Here is an 18,491-nt window from a genome sequence, read left to right on the forward strand (position 1 = left end):
GAGAAAAAAAGTGTTGGTTTTTCATTTTTCTTTTTTTTTTTAAAGATCATGTTATTTTTTGAGATGGTCTCACGGTTGCCCAGGTTGAAGTACAGTGGGTCAATCATGGTTCACTGCAGCATTGATCTCCTGGGCTCAAGGGATCCTCCCACCTCAGCCTCCTGAGTACCAAGGACTACAGGTGTGCCACCACACCTAATTTTTAAATTTTTTGTAGAGTTGGAATTTCACTATGTTGCCCAGGCTGGTCTTGAACTCCTGGCCTGAAGTGATCCTCCTGCCTCAACCTCCAAAAGTGCTGGGATTACAGGCATGAGCTACCACGACTGGCCTGGTTTTTCTTTATTCAGAGACCATCTGGTGAGACTTGAGTTTGTTTTTACACTCAATAGAAAAAAGCTTCATGTCCATTTTTAATGATAACCCTTCATTTGTGAGCAGTTGTGGTTAGAATCTTATTTGAAAATGATTAAGATGAATACTTGTGTGAGGCGGTCTGCCACAGGGTGTTTATAACTTATTTGAAGCATCAGGGTGTAAACTAATAGTAGCTGTTATTTATTGATTCATTCTAAATCATAGGTTATGTAAAGATCAAAAGTGTTTAATTTTAATATCATTATATTGTGTCATAATCCCAGTGTAGTCTAATCAAAGATCTCTGGGAGTGGATGGCGTGGCTGTTTAAAAAAGTATAAAGGGCATCCTCAGATTATTTGTTGTATCCCAGGTGCAATCTTGTCCTTTTCAGAGCTACTGCTAACCAACACTGCCATCTGGTGGACAGTAAGAAACTTCTGGTTCTTGTTGGGTCCATTAGCCAGGGAGGGTATTACGGCCATGCCAATGACTGACATGGAAGAATGAATCTGTTGAGGTGTTACTTGACTTCCTGTCTAGAATAGATATGGAAAACTAATTCAAAAAGAAAGTGTCTTTAAGAAGCCTGGGCCAGGTTAGTGCAGGCAGGGACTGTAGTCTTGCATACTAGTTTCCTGTCTGATAGGACCTTTCAGGTTTTGCTGCCTGGCTTTAATCTCAAGAAGGTTGACCCTCAGTGGGCCTGGAAGTGCCTGGAGGTTAGGCTGAAAGCTATCATTAGCAAGACTTGGTCTAGCTGGGGAGAAGGGTTGGCTGATCTGGAGAATTTGGCAGCCAAAGCAGGCCTGAACCAATACCAATTTCTTTTTCTTTTTTCTTTTTTTTTTTTTTGAGACGGAGTCCCGCTCTGTCCACCAGGCTGGAGTGCAGTGGCACGATCTCGGCTCACCACAACTTCCGCCTGCCCGGTTCAAGTGATTCTCCTGCCTCAGCCTCCCTAGTAGCTGGGACTACAGGCATGCGCCACCACGCCCAGCTAATTTTTGTATTTTTAGTAGAGACGGGGTTTCACTTTGTTGGCCAGGCTGGTCTTGAACTCCTGACCTCATGATCCACCCGCTTGGGCCTCCCGAAGTGCTGGGATTACAGGCGTGAGCCAGTACACCCGGCTGTATTTCTAGAACAGCAGGAACAAAGGCATGGAATTAAGGGAGGTGAGTAATCTTGGTCAGAATCATACAGTAGGACAATATGAGATGAAATTTGAGGGAGCCTCAAGTGGATTAGCTTTTTATTTCCTAAAGATGAAGGGGCCAAGATCAGGTTCTGGACTTGAGGAATGGAAAATATTTGGAATAAGCCCTCAAAGTTAGGGCCAAAAGAATCCAAGTGAAGGCGAGTTTAGTTTTTGTGGTCTTAGCCTGTTTCTCTAATGTGGGCGCACTACATTAGAAAAAAGTGGGAGGGCCCTTTTGACTCTCTGACCAGCACCATGGTGGTTGGCAAGAACAAGCGCCTTACGAAAGGTGGCAAAAAGGGAGCCAAGAAGAAAGTGGCTGATCCATTTTCTAAGAAAGATTGGTGTGATGTGAAAGCACCTGCTATGTCCAATATAAGAAATATTGGAAAGACACTCGTCACCAGGACCCAAGGAACCAAAATTGCATCTGATGGTCTCAAGCGTCATGTGTTTTAAGTGAGTCTTGCTGATTTGCAGAATGATGAAGTTGCATTTAGAAAATTCAAGCTGATTACTGAAGATGTTCAGGACAAAAACTGCCTAACTAACTTCCATGGCGTGGATCTTACCTGTGACAAAATGTATTCCATGGTCAAAAAGTGGCAGACAATGATTGAAGCTCATGTTGATGTCAAGACTACCGATGGTTACTTGGTTACTGCTCATCTGTTCTGTGTTGGTTTTACTAAAAAACGCAACAATTCAGATACGGAGAGACCTCTCTCTCCTGGCCTTCAGCAACCACGCCACGGAACAGGTCCACCAAAATCCGGAAGAAGAATGAACTGGAAAATCATGACCCGACGAGGTGCCAGACAAATGACTTGAAAAGAAGTGGTCAATAAATTGATTCCAGACAGCACTGGAAAAGACATAGAAAAGGCTTGCCAATCTATTTATCCTCTCCATGGTGTCTTCGTTAGAAAAGTAAAACTGCTGAAGAAGCCCAGGTTTGAATTGGGAAAGCTCATGGAGCTTCATGGTGAAGGCAGGAGTTCTGGAAAAGCCACCGGGGACGAGACAGGTGCTAAAGTGGAACGAGCTGATGCATATGAACCACCAGTCCAAGAATCTGTTTAAAGTTCAGACTTCAAATAGTGTCAAATAAAAAGTGCTATTTGTGGAAAAAAAGAAAAAAGAAAAAAGTGGGAGGGGTAGTCCAGATATGACAGAAGGATAAAGGGTGAAGGAATCAAGAATACAAATGAGAATGTCTTTAAAATTGCCAAACACAGATTCCAGGATGTACAGGAAGACAAAGGAGACAGGTTAATTAGGGAGTGGGATAGGGCTCAGGGACCAAAGCCTCCTAAGGGATGCGCAAAGGTAGTTTCCACGAAGGGACTCTTGATTTGGTTGATTGGAAGAACCAAACAACAATTAGCCCTAGGCTTCCTCCAAGGAAATTCCCTAAAGAAAAGTCTTACTATTCAGAGTGTTATTAAGTCCCAGGGTCTTCGTTGCCACTAATAGATCTTTTGGAGGGCCTGATATCAGATATTTCCCTATTCTTAGGAGGAGATGGCTGTTCAGGGAAGGCCAGATGTTAACAGAAGAAACAGACGGATATTAAACATTCCATTAAGCTGGTGATTGGAAAAGAAAAAAAAGTTAAACATTGCCACAAAATCCTTTGGTTTCAGTGTTGAAACTAAATAAAACTCTATGGAGGCAGCAAGATGCTAAGTGGGGCAAGAGGGTCATAGACCAGTTTTCATTCTTAGGTAATTTTCATCTATTTGAAATATCCACACATTGGGCATTGTGGTAAATTCCAGAATGGCACTTGTTTTGGTCTTTAAAGTTGGTTGAATACAGTACTTGAGGTATTCGTTGGATTTTTGAAAGGCAGGCTCATTTATTGAAAGGCTGGCAATGATAAATAGGCTCACAATTCAAAATGGAGGGATACAGACTTACATTGCTTGCCCATGGTTTTGTGATGATAAATCTGTGTGGGACTATGAAGCTATTAGAAATGTTCAGTTTTTTTTTTGTTTGTTTTTTTTTGTTTTTTTTTTTTTTTGAGACGGAGTCTCGCTCTGTCACCCAGGCTGGAGTGCGGTGGCGCGCTCTCCACTCACTGCAAGCTCCGCCTCCCGGGTTCACGCCATTCTCCTGCCTCAGCCTCCCGTGTAGCTGGGACTACAGGCACCCGCCACCGCGCCCGGCTAATTTTTGTATTTTTAGTAGAGACGGGGTTTCACCGTGTTAGTCAGGATGGGAAATGTTCAGTTTAAGTGTTTGGCATATTGATATGCTGACAGAAAAAAACGGTATGCCAATTTTTATATAATGATCTATGCTCTGTAGAGTGGCATACATAGAAAAGATTTGTCAGAAGCAAGCCAATAACCATGATCACCTCTGGGTGGGGGAATTACAGGTGTCCCCTCCAGGTACCCTCCCTTTCCCCATTCCTTACATTTCTTAGTCCTCACATTATCTTGATACGTTTGGGGAAAAAGTAAATAAAATCCCTGAGGTTTTTAAGCATCAGAAACAATTTGAGCTCAAATCAATTAGTGGTCACCCCTGTATACCTTTTAAGTAAACCCCTCTCCCTATAGTTGACAGTAGTGGCTTCTGGCTTACTGGGTATCACAGAAAACTTCAGCTTAACTTAGTTTAAACAGTAGGAACACAAGACTATGAGAATTTTTCAGTTGACCAAAATTTTTTCAGCTGACTTGAAAAATCCAGCCACCTGCTAAAGGTTGGAAAGGCATGACTGGAATACTTAGGTAGACTCCTAACTCAGGTTGCATACAGGAAAGCAGACTACAGTGGCCCAGGGATAAGCAGCAATTTTCCAGGACTAAGTAATTTCTGGAGCTTGTACATTTGGAACACATTTACAACAATCTGTCATGGGACTCGATCTAAAGGGGGTAAATTGCTACTTTTATTTATCCTCTGGGAGGGAATGTGAGAAATAATGGATCAAGTCACATGATACCAATTCAACAGATAAGCCAAATCCTTAATGTTCTAGAATTGGTTTCTGAAATCCTATGGTTTCACTGGTTTTAGAAAGTTTTGATTTGAAGAATCTCTTGGTGTACAAGTCAATTCAGCTGTTTTGAACATGCAAATTTGTTCCAATATAATATATTATTTGCTTAGGGGGCAATTCATTCTGCAAGAAAATGAACGCAGAAAACTGCACCTCTTGAACCAAGCTGCAGGGAAACACATAAAGCGCACACACACACCTCCAATAGATAGTCTTTCACAGTGACATTGAACTACACCCATCCATATTTCCTTTCCCTCTGATTCCAGATAGCCCACCTTCCAGATAACCCACCTTCTTTTCCCTCTATTCCAGACAGCCCTTACTTTCACAGGAAGTCAAATCACAAACCGCAACCCTTCTGAGGCCCACTTCCACAAGCACACTTTGAGTCTTCCTCAAGGTAAAGTGCCATATTTGTTTGTAGTGTTTATTATATTTCTTAAATGTTTATGTGTAAACCCACTGTTTTTAAATGTGTCACTGGTGAAGTTTTAAAGTGCTATGCCCTAATACCATTTTCATATAAGCCCTGTGGTTTGTATTTGTGGAACTTTTCATGGTGTAGTGATTTTAGAAACTGAAATGGAATTCATTTTCCTAAAAGGTTGTATAGGCTGGCCTTTTTCCTTTCTATATGAAATGTTTGCTTAATATTTTCTTGTTCAATGTAATTTGTCTCTGCAAAACAGGAGTAAATTCTAGTTATTCAAAAATTTTGGAGATGAGTCCCCACATATGTATTACCCACTCCCAAATAAATTAGGGGATAAAATAAATAGGTTGGCTATACAATCAGTTTTTTTTTTTTTTTTTTTTTTTTTTTTTTTGAAAGTTGGGGTCTGGCTCTGTCACCCATGCTAGAGTGCAGTGGTGTGATCTTAGCTCACTGCAACCTCCGTCTCTTGGGTTCAAGCTATTCTGCCTTAGACTCCAAAGAAGCTGGGATTACAGGCATGTACAACTACACCCAGCCAATTTTTGTATTTTTAGTAGAGACCGGGTTTCAACATGTTGGCCAGCCCGGTGTCAAACTCCTGACCTCAAGTAATCTACGGGCCTCAGCCTCTCAAAGTGCTAGGATTATGGGCATGAACCACCACACCCGGCCTAAGTTCACTGATAAGAAAAGCGCCTCAGGCTATCACAGTATCTTCTAGATGTTTAATGTGAAAATAATGTGATTATATTTTATCTATAGAATGGGAGAGATGAGACTACATTGACTTGCCTATGACATCCTGGTAGTTGTTTACTAGACAACTATGATAGGAATTTGTCTAATTGACATTCACCTCTTATAATGGCTATTCCAAGATGCAGCTCCTTCCCTGCTGCCCTTCTAGAACAAGAAATCAAGAGTGAATGACTTTCTAAATCACTCTTGAAAAATGTATAGAAGTCTCAGTGAATGTGTTTATGCAAAAAGGCCGAACGGAGATCTAATATATACACATTTGCTCTGTCCTTTTTGTTACTTGAAGGGTTGTGCAAACACTACCTTTCCGAAGCCTTCCCTAACCCCAGGCAAAATTTATTACACCTTTTCCAAATACTTTGTATATACCTGTTATATACTATTTAGCATAGATGGGCCAGTCCTCAGCATTTTTTTTTTTTTTAAACCATCGTATCACCAATGCCTGCCTAACACTTTTGAGTCAGTTGTAAATACAAGGTGTTTTTTTGTTTGTTTTGAGACAGAGTCTTGCTCTGTCTCCTAGGCTGGAGTGCAATGGCACGATCTCGACTCACTGCAACCTCCGCCTCCCGGGTTCAAGCAATTCTTCTGCCTAAGCCTTCTGAGTAGCTGGGATTACACGCCTGTACCACCACACCTGGCTAATTTTTGTATTTTTAGTAGAGACGGGGTTTCACCATGTTGGTCAGGCTGGTCTCAAACTCCTGACCTCAGGTGATCAACCCGCCTCAGCCTCCCAAAGTGCTGGGATTATAGCCGTGGGCCACCACACCTGGCCCAAGATAGTTCTATCTTACACTTATGTAGGGCATGACATGTGCCGCTGGGAACAGTGATCCCTGTCTTTGTCGTGAACTTCTTCCACTTACTAAAGCAAACCTGTATCACCTACCTTGAACCGTTGTTTCCATATTCCACAGTAGCCCCACCTGTCAGTTACCATCCTTACGAAATGCTGCCAGAGGACCACACTGGCTCTTCTTGGAAAAGCAGTCAGTTCACATCTGATCTTACACTTCCTTCTCATTTTTTTTTTTTTTTTTTTCTTTTTTTTTGGAGAAAGTGTTGCTCTGTCGCCCAGGCTTGAGTGCAGTGGCACGGTCTCGGCTCAATCACTGCAACCTCTGCCTCCCAGACTCAAGCAATTCTCGTGCCTCGGTCTAGAGAGTAGCTGGGACTACAGGCCTGTGCCACCAGGCCCAGCTAATTTTTATATTTTTAGTAGAGAAGGAGTTTCACCATGTTGGCCAGGCTGGTCTCAAACTTCTGGCCTCGTGATTTACCCACCTTGGTCTCCCAAAGTGTATTTGTTTACTCATCCAGCTCTCCACATCTTTTATCCTCTTGTTAAATTTGGGTCAAAGACTAAGGGGTGGTGAGGCAGTGTTGGCCTCTGTACTCATGATGCCCTTTCTCTCAAAGTGGAGTCCCTTTGACCCACCCGTACAATGTATGTCCTTGGTATACCCTCCACTGGCCCCAGGGCTGAGGTCTTTTTCACAGACAAGACACAGAAAGGACAATCCTGTTTTAGCTACAGCCAGTTGTGAAAACCTCCCCAGCCAAGAAAGGGAACTTACAAGGCATGCAGCCAGTGACCTGGAGCCTGCCAACATTTCATTGTTATTTAAAAGTCAATTACTTTTCATTAAAAGAACCAGGACGATTACTGTGGGAGCCAAAGTACTTCGCATACTACTAACATTTGCTACATTTTTATATGGTTTCAAAACATATCTATGTAGGTTTATATAATAATTGCATAACCAGGCCATGTCATAACTTTTGCAGTTGGAAATGTCTGAGTCTGCATCCTGGTGACAGGACTGGCAGCATACATAACCTTGTGTCTTGGCCAACTTGTTATCCCAATTCATACTGAATACCGTATTGAATACAGAATGATAACTAGCTGGGCACAGTGGCTCAAACTTGTAATCCCAGCACTGTGGATGGCCAAGTGGGCGGATCACCTGAGGTGAGGAGTTCAAGACCAGCCTTGGCCAACATGGTGAAACCTTATTCCTACTAAAACCACAAAAATTAGCTGGGCATGGTGGCGTGGGCCTGTAATTGCAGCTACTTGGGAGGCTGAGGTAGGAGAATCCCTTGAACCCGGGAGACGGAGGTTACAGTAAGCCGAGATTGTGCCACTGCACTTCAGCCTGGATGACAACAGCAAACTCCATCTCAAAAAAACGAAACAAAACAAAACCCATTATATAGAATAACTAAATCACTTTTTCCTCTCCCATGGCTGACTGCTGATCTCATTTGTGAGCATCTTTGATAAGATGGCATCTAGAAATAGAACACGTTGAATCTATTGATCTATAGTATATATGCACAGAGCAAAGTAAAGGTGTAACAGCACTTTTCTGAAGCTTATTAATTTTACCCGGATGTTATTAAATCTATAACCTATCTACCAAAAAGGGAAGTGACAGAAAACCAGACACTGATTTTTCTGGGTATTACAGTCCCCAGACACATGGCCGAGGAGAAATGCATTTGAATGCATGTATTGATTATTCATGAAAAGAAATCCATATTCCAGTAAAAACATTATCAATTAGGGCCAGGTGTGGTGGCTTACACTTGTAATTCCAGCACTTTGGGAGGCTGAGGTGGGAAGATCACTTGAGCTCAGGAGATAGAGACCAGCCTTGGTAACATAAAACCTCATCTCTACTAAAAAAAAAAAAAAAAAATACATACATAAGAAAATAATAAAATAAAAAATTTAAAAATCACACCTGTAATTCCAGCACTTTGGAAGGCTGAGGCGGGTGGATCATCAGGTCAGGAGTGAGTTCGAGACCAGCCTGGTCAACATAGAGAACCCCATCTCTATGAAAAATACAAAAATTAGCCAGGTGTGGTGGCACACGCCTGTAGTCCCAGCTACTCGGGAGGCTGAGGCCGGAGAATCACTTGAACCTGGGAGTTGGAGGTCGCATTGAGCTGAGATCACGCCATTGCACTCCAGCCTGGGTGACAGAGTGAAACTCAGTCTCAAAAAATTAGCTGAGCACAGTGATGTGTGCCTGTAGTCCCAGCTACTTGGGAGGCTGAGGCAGGAGGATCACCTGAGCCCAGGAGTTCAAGGCTACAGTGAGCTATGATTGCACCACTGTACTCCAGCCTGGGCAACAGAGCGAGACTGTCTCAAAAAACCATTATACACTAGAATGGGAAAGAACTAAAGTACTCACCACGACTTTCCTTTTATAAAGGCTTTGTTGTTTCTCAAATTATTCTACACATTTAAGGTAACACCATACCACTGTCTGGAGAGAGCTGACATACTCAAGACATAATCCTGAGGAGCATTAGACCCAACCAAAAGGATGGAGAGAAAAAGGCCAGAGGAATTGCTCCAGTAATTAGGGAGTAATCAGTAATCAACTCTCCAGCCTTCCAAAAAGCCTACAAATGTTGTTAAGGATGTAAGCATTATGGTCCTCTCCCTTCACCCCAGGTTTACAAGGAATTAGGTCAGTAGCATGGAATTCAGACTATGGATAGAATATTCTTCCGACTATGGCTAGAATACTCTCATTAAGGTGGGTCTGCATTGAAAGAAGCCACATTGCCTGGCTTTATCTTCGTTAGCTTCAGCTATTCAGAATAAGTTGTAAATGTGGTTAAAAGGTGGCTCATGCAAGAGCAAGAAGCAAAAGCTTTTGAGGAAAAACAATCGCCACAGACTGTGGGATCCTAGCAGGCTTTAGGGGACCAGCAGGTGTTGCTCTACTCCAGAATTAACACCTTGGCTTTCACTTAGTATCAAAATTAAATCAGATGGAACATATGAAAGCATTAGGCAAAAGAAGCCACTTTATCAGCTGAGGCACATATGGAAAAATGGTATTTAAGAAAGTCAAAAGCTCACCAAAGGTGGTTCACAAAATCATTTGAAATATTCCTCAGGCCAATTTTTCTTTCTAGCCAAGTAGTCATTATCCATCCCATGATGAGTGTAGGTAATTAATATGAAATGCCACATGTAGGTAATCCACGTGAAATGTAATTGCTCACATTCCTGGCTGAACCTTGCCTGGAGGGTGGCATAAAAGATTACATGGAGCTAAACGATGGTGACACAGGGAAAAACAGTATAAGCAACTTGCAAGGTGTTACAACTTGGACTCCCACTTTCTTCTTTTAAGCTAAATGCTTTCAGATGATAAGGAAAGGCTATCCTCTCAATATCCTGCAGGTGTCAGTGGAGACCTACATCTTTCCAGCAACTTAAAGAGTTACGGATACGTAAGCTTCAAGCAACCAACTGACAATAGCAGCCAGCTATTAAAACCAAGACTTCAAATTAAAACAACTTGCTAAGGTCATACAGTAAGTGGCAGAACTCATATTTATACCCAGGATGACTGACTTCGGGCTCTTCTCTGCCCCCAGTGGTATGCTTGTCAACAGAGGGAGAACTCTGGAAAAAGTCAATTTTGATAAAGTCCTTTTAATGGAAAATGTAAAACCCCTTTCAACTTTAATGTACAAAGCCATATGTAACACTTGCACTTTAACAAAAGCAAGCCAATGTTTTAAAAAAATACATCATTAAATGTATATATGTATATATTTACATAGCATATTAAGTTTAATATTTAGCTTTAAAAGTTCACATAAATTTTACCAAAATGAGACAATTTTAAATAAATTACACCTTTTGAAAATGTTTAATTTTACAGTCAATAGCTTCAACAAAATATTGAAGTGTCTGTATTTAGTATCTACTTTATATACTTTATACTTTACAAATTTTACAATTATTTGGCAGTAATTTTCTGATTATGACATGACTGCTGTGCGATTCAGCAATTTCCCAGATGCAGGCAATAGCTGGTGTTTGTGTCCTATTCTCACAGTAACTGTCTCAATGTAGTGAAAAATATCAGTAATTTTAGTAAACTGTACAAGGTCACATTTACACTTGATCAACAATATAGCATAGAATTTTTTATTTTTTACCAAAAATAAATACATCATTTTAAATCTGGCATTTTCACAAACATCATATACACTATAATACAAAACAGCTATATAGTGCTGCTTTTAAAATTCTGTTTGTTTTATAGCTAACATTGAATCACAGGAGCTGTGACATAGGCTATACTGCTGCAGTGTCAGTAACAAGTAATTACTACAAAGAGAATTTCTTGGCACTGATGGTTTTATGAAGCGTAAGTCAGTGTGCATACATATCATCATTCAAGGTTAAGTAATCCCAGTTCAATGACCTAAACCTATCAAACTGGATCACACTTAATTTTCTTCCATATCCTCTACTTCATCCTCGTGTATCTTCAAGGCTCTCACCATTTCTTTGACGGCATGATACAAAATATTTTTAACCTGAAAGAGATGTTGATATTTCTAATCACTTCAGTTGGATAGAAATTAAAAAATGACAACTTCCAGATTTTACCAAAAAAAAAACTATTTTAATAGGGGCTTAGGAGAGCCAAATATAAGAAAAATGTTAAGCCAAAAGGGACACTATAAATCATACAATTAAATACACGTTGGTGTTAATCTTTGTCACCCTAATGTGACCAACTAGGCAATGACTGCCTGAGCTGTTCTACATGTATCATATTTCTGAATATAAAAAGCCTGCAGAACAGGACCTAGAACACCCAACTCTTACCTGTAGTTTATCATCATAATTGATTTCTTCCTTCAAAAGTCTCAGTTCCTGTGTTAAATGAAATGACTCCACAAGATGTTCTGGAGACACAAAATCTTCAGTTACCTGAATACAGCTGTGAAAATTCTGAACCTATCGCCAAAAGAAAAACAGTGAAATACAAGTTTTAGGAGGTGGAGCAAAGAAAAGCCAAGTTATTTAAAACCAATAAACACAAGAGACAATTCTGCTGGAGAATTTACTTTCTCCAAAACATCAAATGGATTTTAAAGCAGAAGACCACATTTTATGAGAAAGTTATGTCACTGAAAAGCTTCATGTAAAGTGACTTTGTAAATGGAATATTTTAAATGATAAAAGAAAATAACTTTTCCAGGAATCCTTTGGAGAGGCTGATAACCAGATATTAAATTATCAATTTTGCCAAGTGGACTTTTAAAAAATGTGTTCCTTTTAAAAACGAACTTGAAAGAATTTATGAGGCAATCTATCTGAGTATGTTTATTGTTGCTCCATTGGCTTTCAGGATTTTGGTCATTTCACTGTTAACTCTTACATCAGAGAATAAAGAAAAGGAAATGAAACTTTTGTTAGGAACTGGGATGGAAAATGTAGTTCCAGACAGATCTAATTACCTCGAGTGAGTTTCAGAAATATCCCAGGATTTTGGTTATTCGTGCCTTTCTTTTGTGACTTTCTTTCAAATTAGCCAATTAAAGATACCCCTTCAATCACCGGTGACATCAGTACAACAGTTTTTCAACAGTGTTCTCTCTCCTGACTAAACAGTTTCCCCAAGAAGCCAGTCAATAGTCTTATCTGTTATTTGCTCAGCATTTACAAACTGACTTTGCACTTGACTATTAGAGCTGCTTTCTATTAATGCCAGTAAAACAAGAAAGTAAGGCCCAAGCTGATCCAATCTGGGATTTCTAGATTGTCTTCTCTTGATATTAAAAAATGTCACAAAAATTCCTGGGAAAGGAGAAATAATTGAAAAACTAAGCATTTAAAGTTATTCTAATTTTAAGTATGCAAAATAAATTTAATTGGGAGGAGTGAGATGAAGGAGATAGTAAGTGGGAAATGGAGACTGTGGGAAAAAAAATCTAATTGATGATAGGGTGATGGAATTCCAGAGGGGCTAGAATTCCTCCTCTGGGCATAATGACCACCTGAACAGCTGCTGAAGTCTGCAGAGTTCTTTAACTCAAGCACTGTGCCTCTATTGATAACTTGGTAGCATAGTAAAGTAAACATTCTCTTTCTTTAATCATTAGGCTGTTGGTTCCTCTGGAGGATGAACATAGTGGATGCCTCATATTTTCAGCATTTCTGTACAGTCTCACTGGCTCTTCATAATGTGTCTGTAGAACAGATGCTCTATTTCACAGAGCAGGAAACTATGGATGAGATGTTCAGCGCCTGTCCCAAGACAAATCAGCCAATAAATGGCAAGTCAACAGGAGCCCAACTCCTGCGGTGTCTTGTCTAACAGATGCTTTACAGTCCTGCTTATTAACTCTCATACCAGCATACACAGTCTCCAAATGCCCTCTCTCCTTATATCTTTCATTTATCTGAACTTAAGGAGAGTAAGTCTTTCCAAAGTTTTAGCATGAAAGAACCTTTTGGTATATCTAGCTCTAGCATGTCCTAAAATCATTTGTAGCTCCAAAATGTATAGTTGGTTCTTTTTAAATACAATTTCTCTTTATTGATATTCTCACTTTGTTCATCCATCATTTTCCTGGTTTCTGTTAGCTCTTTGAGCATATTTAAGACAGTTGTCTAGTAAGTCCAATGTCTGGGCTTCCCGGGGAAGGTTTTCGCCAATTTATTTTCTCCCTTTGAATGGGCCATACTTTCCTCTTTCTGTGTATGCCTTGTACCTTTTTATTGAAAACTGGGCATCTGAACATTACAATGTGTAATCATAATCTCTCCCTGCCTCAGTTTGCTGTTGTTGATTCCTGAGGGCTGCAGTCATCCACTTGTTTAGTGACTTTCCAAACTGTTTTTGCAAAGGCAGTATTCCTTGTTGGGTGTGGTCACTGAAGTCTCTGTTCCACTATCTCATTGGTCAGCCAGTGCCCTAACAAGAGATTTCCTTAAATGCCAAAAATCAGCTGCCCTTTTCTTCATTAAGCAGTCTCTTGGTTGCTGTATAAGTTTTCGATTAGATTCCAGAGTTCTGAAAAAGTTCATTCTGTCAGTCTTTGCCAGCTTATGGTTGTTTTAAAATGACTTTTAGAACAGTAACCTTTATTAGTGCTTACAAGATGCTATTAGGTTTCCTAATGACCCCTACCTGATATATTTTGCATAAAGGCTTGAGGGCTACTTTGAAGAGCCCAGGTTCAGTTTTAAAGCAGAACACAACTCAACTTCTCATTTTGATTATCCCTTTTCTTTGTCACATTTGAGTCATTTATATTTCACTTCCTTGACATTGTCTTATTCATACTTGCCTAAAAGCATCAGTTATAAATAGGTAATGTTAAGAAAATATAATTTGTATTCACAGTAGGATTATTGACACTGTGATTGCTATTCACTCAGTTATTTGTAAGAACTTAGTATGGAAAGATTTTGCCAAGAAGTCCTTTTGGTCATATGAATACAGAGAATTACAACTTTAAAATTTTCTAAACTCATGACAAAAAACCAAACACAATTAAACTCAGTATTTTTGGGCAAAGTTTACTAAAGATTATGTGTTAACTTAAAAAAACAAAAAACAAAAAACGGTTGCTGTTTTTAAGTAAACGCCACTCTAAACCTCAGAATACTACAGAATCCTGGAGGTCAGTGTCATTGCTCTGTGGAGGGATGTACAGGAGTTTCACAGACTGAGTCCCAGTTACTAAGAGAAGATTTGTAAGTCTCCCATTGTAGAATAGTTCTTAGCATACAAGCAGGACTGTGGCTATGCTGCTTTCCCTCAGCTTGCTAAGATTATACCCCTCAGCTTTCTCAATTTGGCTCTGGCAATGGTCATTGCTGACAGGCCAAATAACAGAATCTTGTTTCTTCCCTATCACTGTTGGCCCCTGTCATGCAGAATCACTTGGTTGAAAATTTTTTGACAGTTGCCTTGGGTTTACATGAGATTCCTATTTGTGTGGTTTCCAAAGTGTGGTCCCTGGACAATAAAATCAGCATTTCCTGGAAACTTGTTACAAATCTATAGTTTCAGGTCCCTCCCCAGACCCACTGAAATCAGAAACTCTGGTGGTGGGGTACAGCAATCTGCTTTATCAAGCCCTCCATGAAATTCTAACTTATGCTAAAGTGTCAGAACACTGATTTACAGTCTGATTATTCTGAGGGCCACCTATAGCCTACTGGAAGTGAAGTCATGAACAGTTTTCAGAACTTCTAAGACCTAAACAGGCTGTAAGTAATAATGCATCTCAAACACAGGTTAATATTGTAAACACTTATTACTTATTTTCTCTTAAAATTGCATTGCCACCAATTATGAATTATGGACAACATCCTTTCAACAGAGTATAAAAAGCTGTGTTGTTGTCATTACACACACAGGAGAGGAAAGGTGGCAATTCCCTTTTGTATAGCTGGCAATTTCTGTACCAAAATATGTAGCAAAGAGGTTAGATCTTGTTTTGGATCACTCAGCAATTTAGTGGCAGAGCTCAGAATATAATTTGTCAGTCTAGGTAATATATGCTGCCTTGGCGTATTTAGATATAACATTTTTTATAGATGAAATCATATTTCTATAATCTATGTGAATTTTCTATCTCAAAGAAAATGTGTATAGTCATAAAGTGAGTTCCAACCTAAGTAAACTTTTGGAAGTAGCCAGAGAAAGCACATATAGGAAGAAGTAAACATTTACATGTTTTATAAAAAGCCCAATATATATAAATTATAGAAAGCCATAAATTTGTTTTCATCTACCCTTGTGGAAAAACATGTTGTTATTGAGAACATATATTCAGGCCTTCAGAATAGAGACTTATTAATAATACAAACATTAAATGCATTATTCTAGGCATGGGAAGAGAGCAATGGAAACGATAAATCTCTTACTTCATCATGCTTACATTCTAGTGGGGGTTAAAAGACAATGAGCAAAATGAGTAAATTATAAAGCATATTTTAAGGTGACAACTCAAATGGAGGAAAATAAAGCAGGAAAAGATGACAGAAAGTTGGGGGACACAATTTACAGCTTTAAACTAGACCTCACCAAGAAGGTGAAATTTGAATGAAGTCTAAAAAATTGCGAAGAAGTAAGTCTTACAGATACCTGAGAGAAAAACGATTCCAAGTAAAAAAGCTTAACAAGCACAAAAGCCCTGGAGAGGAAACATACTTGGTGTGTGTGGAAGTAGCAAAGAGGACAGGATGGCTAGAGAGGAACTAGGAGAGCCATATGAGATGAAGGCAGTGAGACAGAGGGGGAAGTGGATATGTAAACTAACCTAACTTTTAACAAGGTCACTTTGAGCCTACTAAAAGACCATTCTTCCCAAAAAAGTAGCAGCAGGGAGACAAGTATAAGCATGAAATCTCTTTGGCGTAACAATGATTGCATCTGGATAAAAGGAAATGGGGAAAATGTGAGATACTGAATTTTCACTGTAAACTTTTATACTTTTGAATTTTCTATTTATGTATTATATTTTCAAAAGAAAACATTAAAAGTAGTATTTTAACAAATAGTACTGGAACAGCCAAATGCCCATATGCAAAAAATTGAACCTCAATCCATACTATACACTACATACAAAGATGAACTAAATTGCATACCCAAATATAAGACCTCAAACTATAATGGTTCTAGAAGAAAATGAGGAGAAAATCTTAGTGATCTTGGGCTAGGCAACAATTTTGTAGATGCTACGAAAATATCATCCATAAAAGAGAAATTGATCAACTGGACCTCATCAAAATGAAAAAACCAGCCAGGTGGGTTGGCTCATACCTATAATCCCAAAACTTTGGGAAGCCAAGGCAGGAGGATTGCCTGAGCCTAGGAGTTTGAGACCAGCCTGAGCAACATAGCAAGACCCCATCTCCGTAAAAAATTTTAAAAATCAGCTGGGCATGGTGGTGTGCATCTACAGTACCAGCTACTCGGGAGGCTGTGGTGGAAGGATCACTTGAACCCAGGAGTTTGGGATTACAGTGAGCTATGACTGTGCCACTGCACTCTAATCTAGGCAACAAAGCAAGATACTGTCCTTTAAAAAAATGGAAAAATGAAAAAAAAAAAAATGCTCTTTGAAAAGAGAAACTACAGGAAACGAAAATGTATTTGTAAAATACATTATCAGATAAAAGACATCAGAAATTGGCAAGAAACACTCAGATCTCAGAAAAAAAGCAGCTAAACATACAAAATATTTGAGCACATATTTAACCAAAGCAGATATACAGATGGCAAATTAAGATATAAAAAGATGCCCAATGTTTAGTCATTAAGAAAGTGCAAAGTAAAACCACCATGAGACACCACTGTACACTTATTAGAATGGTCTAAAAACAAAACTGACAGTAACAAGCACTAGTGAGGAAGCAGAGGAAACGAAACTCACATAACCTCACACTGGGAAATGAAAATGGAACAACCGATTTAGAGAACAGTCTGGCAGTTTCTTAAATTTAATCATACATTATAGTATCACCAGGCAATCCCACCATTCAGTATTTACTTAATAGAAATAAAAATCTATGTTCACATAAAACCATGTATATGAATGTTTATGATAGCTTTATCTGTGCCCCAAAGTGGAAACAACCCAAATGTACTTCGGCCAGTGAATGTACAGATTTAAAAATTGAAAAAAATATTCATACAACTACCCAGCAATAAAAAAAAAAAATAAACTGATAAACACAACAATAGGGATGAATCTCAAATATATTAAGAAAAGCCAGACTTAAAGGGTACATACTGTGTGATTCCAAATGTATGGCATACTCATAAAAGAAGAACTATAGGGACAAAAAAGTAAGTTAGGTGCAGGAACTTTGGGTGGGAAAAGGTTGACTACAAAAGTGCAAGAGGAGGCCGGGCATGGTGGCTCACGCCTGCAATCCCAGCACTTTGGGAGGCTGAGGCAAGCAGATCACCTGAGGTCTGGAGTTTGAGACCAGCCTGACCAACATGGAAAAACCCAATCTCTACTAAAAATACAAAATTTTTTAGGCGTGGTGGTGCATGCCTGTAATCGCAGCTACTCAGGAGGCTGAGGCAGGAGAATTGCTTGAACCCGGAAAGCAGAAGTTGCAGTGAGCCAAGATCGCACCACTGCACTCCAGCCTGAGAAAAAAGAGAAAACTCTCTCAAAAAAAAAAAAAAAAAAAAGTGCAAGAGGGAATTTTTTCGGAGTGATGGAATTGTTCTATATTTTGATTATGCTGTTACCTAACTATGCATTTGTTGAAACTCACAGAATTACACATTAAATAAGGTAAATTTTACTATATACAAATTATGTCTCAATTTATAAAAATGACTACCTAGGTTAACTTTATAAAAACTGACATTGGATAAACTGAATATGTGGATAAAGATCTTCAAGGGAATCTACTTTGTATTATCAAAGGATTATTCCTATGTACCAAAAGATTTATAATACTAGTCTCTTAAATAGGCTCTTCTTTTGAGGGCATTTACATTTGAATACAGATTAGCTGTTTTCTGCTAAGAGGCTAGAAGTCAAAGAAATGGTGTATAGGGTGTACAGGTTAAACATGAATCATAAATAATACGACATCTCCGAAATAATCATAAGTCCATGGGAAAATATAATCACCCAACGTAAAAACATTTTTTTTTTCCAGGAAGTTATCATAGAGAAAAAGGTACATTTATTATGACATTTGTTTTTTACTACTGTATCATAAATACCATTTGAGATCTAATAATGATAAATCTGACCCTGAATCTGACACATCCTAAAAGCTAAGCAACTATTATCACCTAAGTAGTATTTGTATGGAATAGTGTCATAAATGCTAAACAGTCAATGACTATACTTATATAAAATGTGAGAAAATTTCCTTG

General features: G+C 39.1%; 1 protein-coding gene and 1 pseudogene across 7 annotated transcripts in view; one reads left to right on the forward strand and one right to left on the reverse strand.

Moving 5' to 3' along the window:
• Nucleotides 1-1,813: 1,813 nt before the first annotated feature.
• Nucleotides 1,814-2,684, forward strand: LOC108533157 (40S ribosomal protein S3a-like; annotated as a pseudogene).
• A 7,555-nt stretch (nt 2,685-10,239) lies between these two features.
• Nucleotides 10,240-18,491, reverse strand: part of JMJD1C (jumonji domain containing 1C) — a 320,916-nt gene continuing 312,664 nt past the window's right edge. For 4 of the 7 annotated variants that reach the window (XM_017877575.1, XM_017877572.1, XM_017877577.1 and 1 more), the window contains 2 exons: nt 11,447-11,578; nt 10,240-11,151 (listed from right to left, as the gene is read on the reverse strand). In XM_017877575.1, the coding sequence (XP_017733064.1) occupies nt 11,062-11,151; nt 11,447-11,578 (222 nt within the window). In that variant the 3' untranslated portion in view covers nt 10,240-11,061. The remainder of the gene's footprint in view (nt 11,152-11,446; nt 11,579-18,491) is intronic. The other 3 variants (XM_017877571.1, XM_017877573.1, XM_017877574.1) reach the window with 1 other exon arrangement.

This window comes from Rhinopithecus bieti, unplaced genomic scaffold, assembly GCF_001698545.2.
Source record: "Rhinopithecus bieti isolate Rb0 unplaced genomic scaffold, ASM169854v2 scaffold_10351, whole genome shotgun sequence".
Taxonomy (NCBI): domain Eukaryota; kingdom Metazoa; phylum Chordata; class Mammalia; order Primates; family Cercopithecidae; genus Rhinopithecus; species Rhinopithecus bieti.